This window comes from Spinacia oleracea, chromosome 3, assembly GCF_020520425.1.
Source record: "Spinacia oleracea cultivar Varoflay chromosome 3, BTI_SOV_V1, whole genome shotgun sequence".
Lineage (NCBI taxonomy): Eukaryota > Viridiplantae > Streptophyta > Magnoliopsida > Caryophyllales > Amaranthaceae > Spinacia > Spinacia oleracea.
Genome location: NC_079489.1, coordinates 12,293,348 through 12,295,941, shown reverse-complemented (window position 1 = coordinate 12,295,941; position 2,594 = coordinate 12,293,348). Strand labels below are relative to the sequence as shown.

Sequence of the window (2,594 nt, the reverse complement as noted above, 5' to 3'; positions counted from 1 at the left end):
TTCACGCTTACTCATATATCTTTTTACCTATAATAAATAATTCACCCACTACTCCGCTTTCATCTTATTTTAATAAATTCAACTCACTCACCTAAAACTATGTGCCGGTCAAAATGTATCTTTTTTTAAAATACAGAGGGAGTATATGTTTAATGGACAAAAGCCGATTAAGGATAAAATTTGCAGGGAGTTGTTATGTTTACCTTGATAGTGACAATCAAGTCATTGAGGCCACCTAAATGTGATATTAACTCAACTTGTGTATCACCAACAACATTCCAATACTCCTTTCTATGTATATCTCTTACATTAGCATCACTTGGACTTGGAGGAACGCGATACATACTTGCAACCATGGGAGCAGATCAACTTGATAAGCCTAAACATCAACAAAGTTTCTTCAATTGGTTTGTTTTCTTCTTATATGCTGGTTGGATCATTGGATACACTCTACTTATTTATATCCAAACTAATGTGAGTTGGGTACTATCATTCGCCATTGCTCTTGTTGTGAATGTAATTGTTGTTGTCCTCTTCGTACTTGGATCACGAATCTATCGAAAAATCCCACCTCAAGGAAGCCCTTTCATTAGCATTGCTAGGGTTTTTGTTGTTTTCTTCAGAAATATGAAAATCGCCGAACCAGTAAATGGAAAAGATTGCTATCTTTATCAAAGTGAGGACTCAAAACTCACCTATGGAGAGCCTACTAAAAGTTTTAGGTATATATTCAGTTCACAATTATCTTTTTTTTTTTACTACCGTTTCATAATGATTTCGTTTTAGTCCGTTTCTATTCATAACGTTCTTTTCATTTTTCATTATAGAAGTACTTTGTATTATATTTGGACATGAAATTATATTACCTTACTCCTCTTAATCCACAACATTTACAACTTTTCACTCATTTTTTCTTAATCTATTCATTTATTTTCTTATAACCACTAACTTTTTTACACTATCTCTCTTATTTTATCTAATTCCCCACCTGTTTACACACTTTGTTACATTTCTCTTAATATTTGTGCAAATAGTAACGATAAAGATAATTTTGAAACAGAGGTACGTAGTATATAATTTTTTTTTAATATAATACTTAGAATGGTTAATCACATGTTAATGATGTTATGTGTTGAAGGTTCCTAAACAAAGCAGCATTGATTTCACAAGGAGAAAACCGCGTAAATGGTACAAATAAAACGAAATCATGGAGTGAATGCACCGTAGAAGAAGTAGAAGACCTAAAGAAGCTAATCAAAATATTGCCATTATGGTCAAGTGGCATCTTACTTAGTGCTACAATCGGAGTTATAGCTAGTTTCACGGTGCTTGTGGCATTAGTTATGGATAGACAAGTGGGTTCCGATTCTCGTTTCAAAATTCCAGCAGGAACTTTCGGAGTCATTAGTCTTGTATTCACGGCTATCACTTCCTCTACACTGGATAAATTCATCCAGCCTACGTACACAAAACTCACTGGTCGACGTTTGACATATTTACAGAGAATTGGAATTGGTCATGTTTGCAACATTCTTGCCGTCATAGGTTTTGCTCTTATTGAAAGAAAACGACACAAGTTAATCCAAGTCTACCACTTGACGACCCAACAAAATGCCGTTGCACCATTATCGGCCTTTTGGCTCATATTTCCATTAGCCATTATAGGTATCGGAGAAGGGTTTTCTTTATCCCCGGAGGTGGCATTGTACTATCAAGAATTCCCTAAGTCATTACGGAGTACATCAACTGCTATGGTATCTTTGCATATTGCGATTGGTTTTTATATGAGCTCAACATTTATCGATTTGGTTGGTCGAACGAGTAATTGGCTACCAAATGATATAAACCTTGGTAGGGTTGATAATGCTTGTTGGGTGTTTGCAATTGTAGCATCTATCAACTTTTCTTACTTTCTCCTATGTGCGGTATTGTACAAGTATAACAATTCTGATCCGGACTTGGATGATGTTAGATATGCGTCTAATTGAGAATTTCATTTTTCAAATCAATTGTAGATTGTACTCCATAACTCCATTCGGAATGAGAGTATGTACAAGGCCAAAAGGTCATTGAAATACCCTAAATTGACGAGATTCCCCAACAAATGGCATTTACTCCCTTCGATTTGGCACAATCTTAAATAACAAATAGTCATTTATATCGATTCGAATAACACTGCCTAAAGAACGCATAAAATTACCAAAAAATGTTTGATTAAACATTATAACATCATTGAAGACTACGATTATGATGCCCACTTCTTTTGAAGAAATTAGGGTGATTACATCGTGACAAACTCAGTAGTGTTTTAACAATAGAACAAAATGTGTGTTCTTCACCTGAAAGATTATGAACTTAGCGGATCTGATTGAATCTAATTGGAACTTATCTAGCCAAAATCGATTGAAAAGAGTAAACTTATTAGATTTGATTAAAATTTATTGACACTTATTCAACCTGGTTGGACCTAGTTTGAACCTACATGAACCTATAGGACCTGAAACCTTTTTTTTTTATTATTATTTTTATAGTTCTCATGGTTGAATTTGATATCCACAATTAATCTTTAATTGAAGTTTTCACAATCGAATTTG

The 2,594-nt window shown here is 34.0% G+C and overlaps 1 protein-coding gene across 1 annotated transcript; it reads left to right on the top strand.

Annotated features, from left to right (window-relative positions):
* On the top strand, window positions 1-2,293 carry LOC110776969 (protein NRT1/ PTR FAMILY 2.7-like). Its single transcript, XM_021981539.2, has 2 exons — window positions 1-722; window positions 1,139-2,293. Exons 1-2 carry the CDS (start codon window positions 196-198, stop codon window positions 1,986-1,988), a joined length of 1,377 nt encoding a protein of 458 aa, XP_021837231.2. The 5' UTR covers window positions 1-195; the 3' UTR covers window positions 1,989-2,293.
* Window positions 2,294-2,594: the final 301 nt, after the last annotated feature.

Bases quoted from the DNA above. Each gene is read 5' to 3' on its own strand.
- LOC110776969 (XM_021981539.2), top strand. From the start codon at position 196: ATGTTTACCTTGATAGTGACAATCAAGTCATTGAGGCCACCTAAATGT. The intron at 723-1,138 runs GTATATATTCAG...TATGTGTTGAAG, and splicing joins GAGCCTACTAAAAGTTTTAG to GTTCCTAAACAAAGCAGCAT.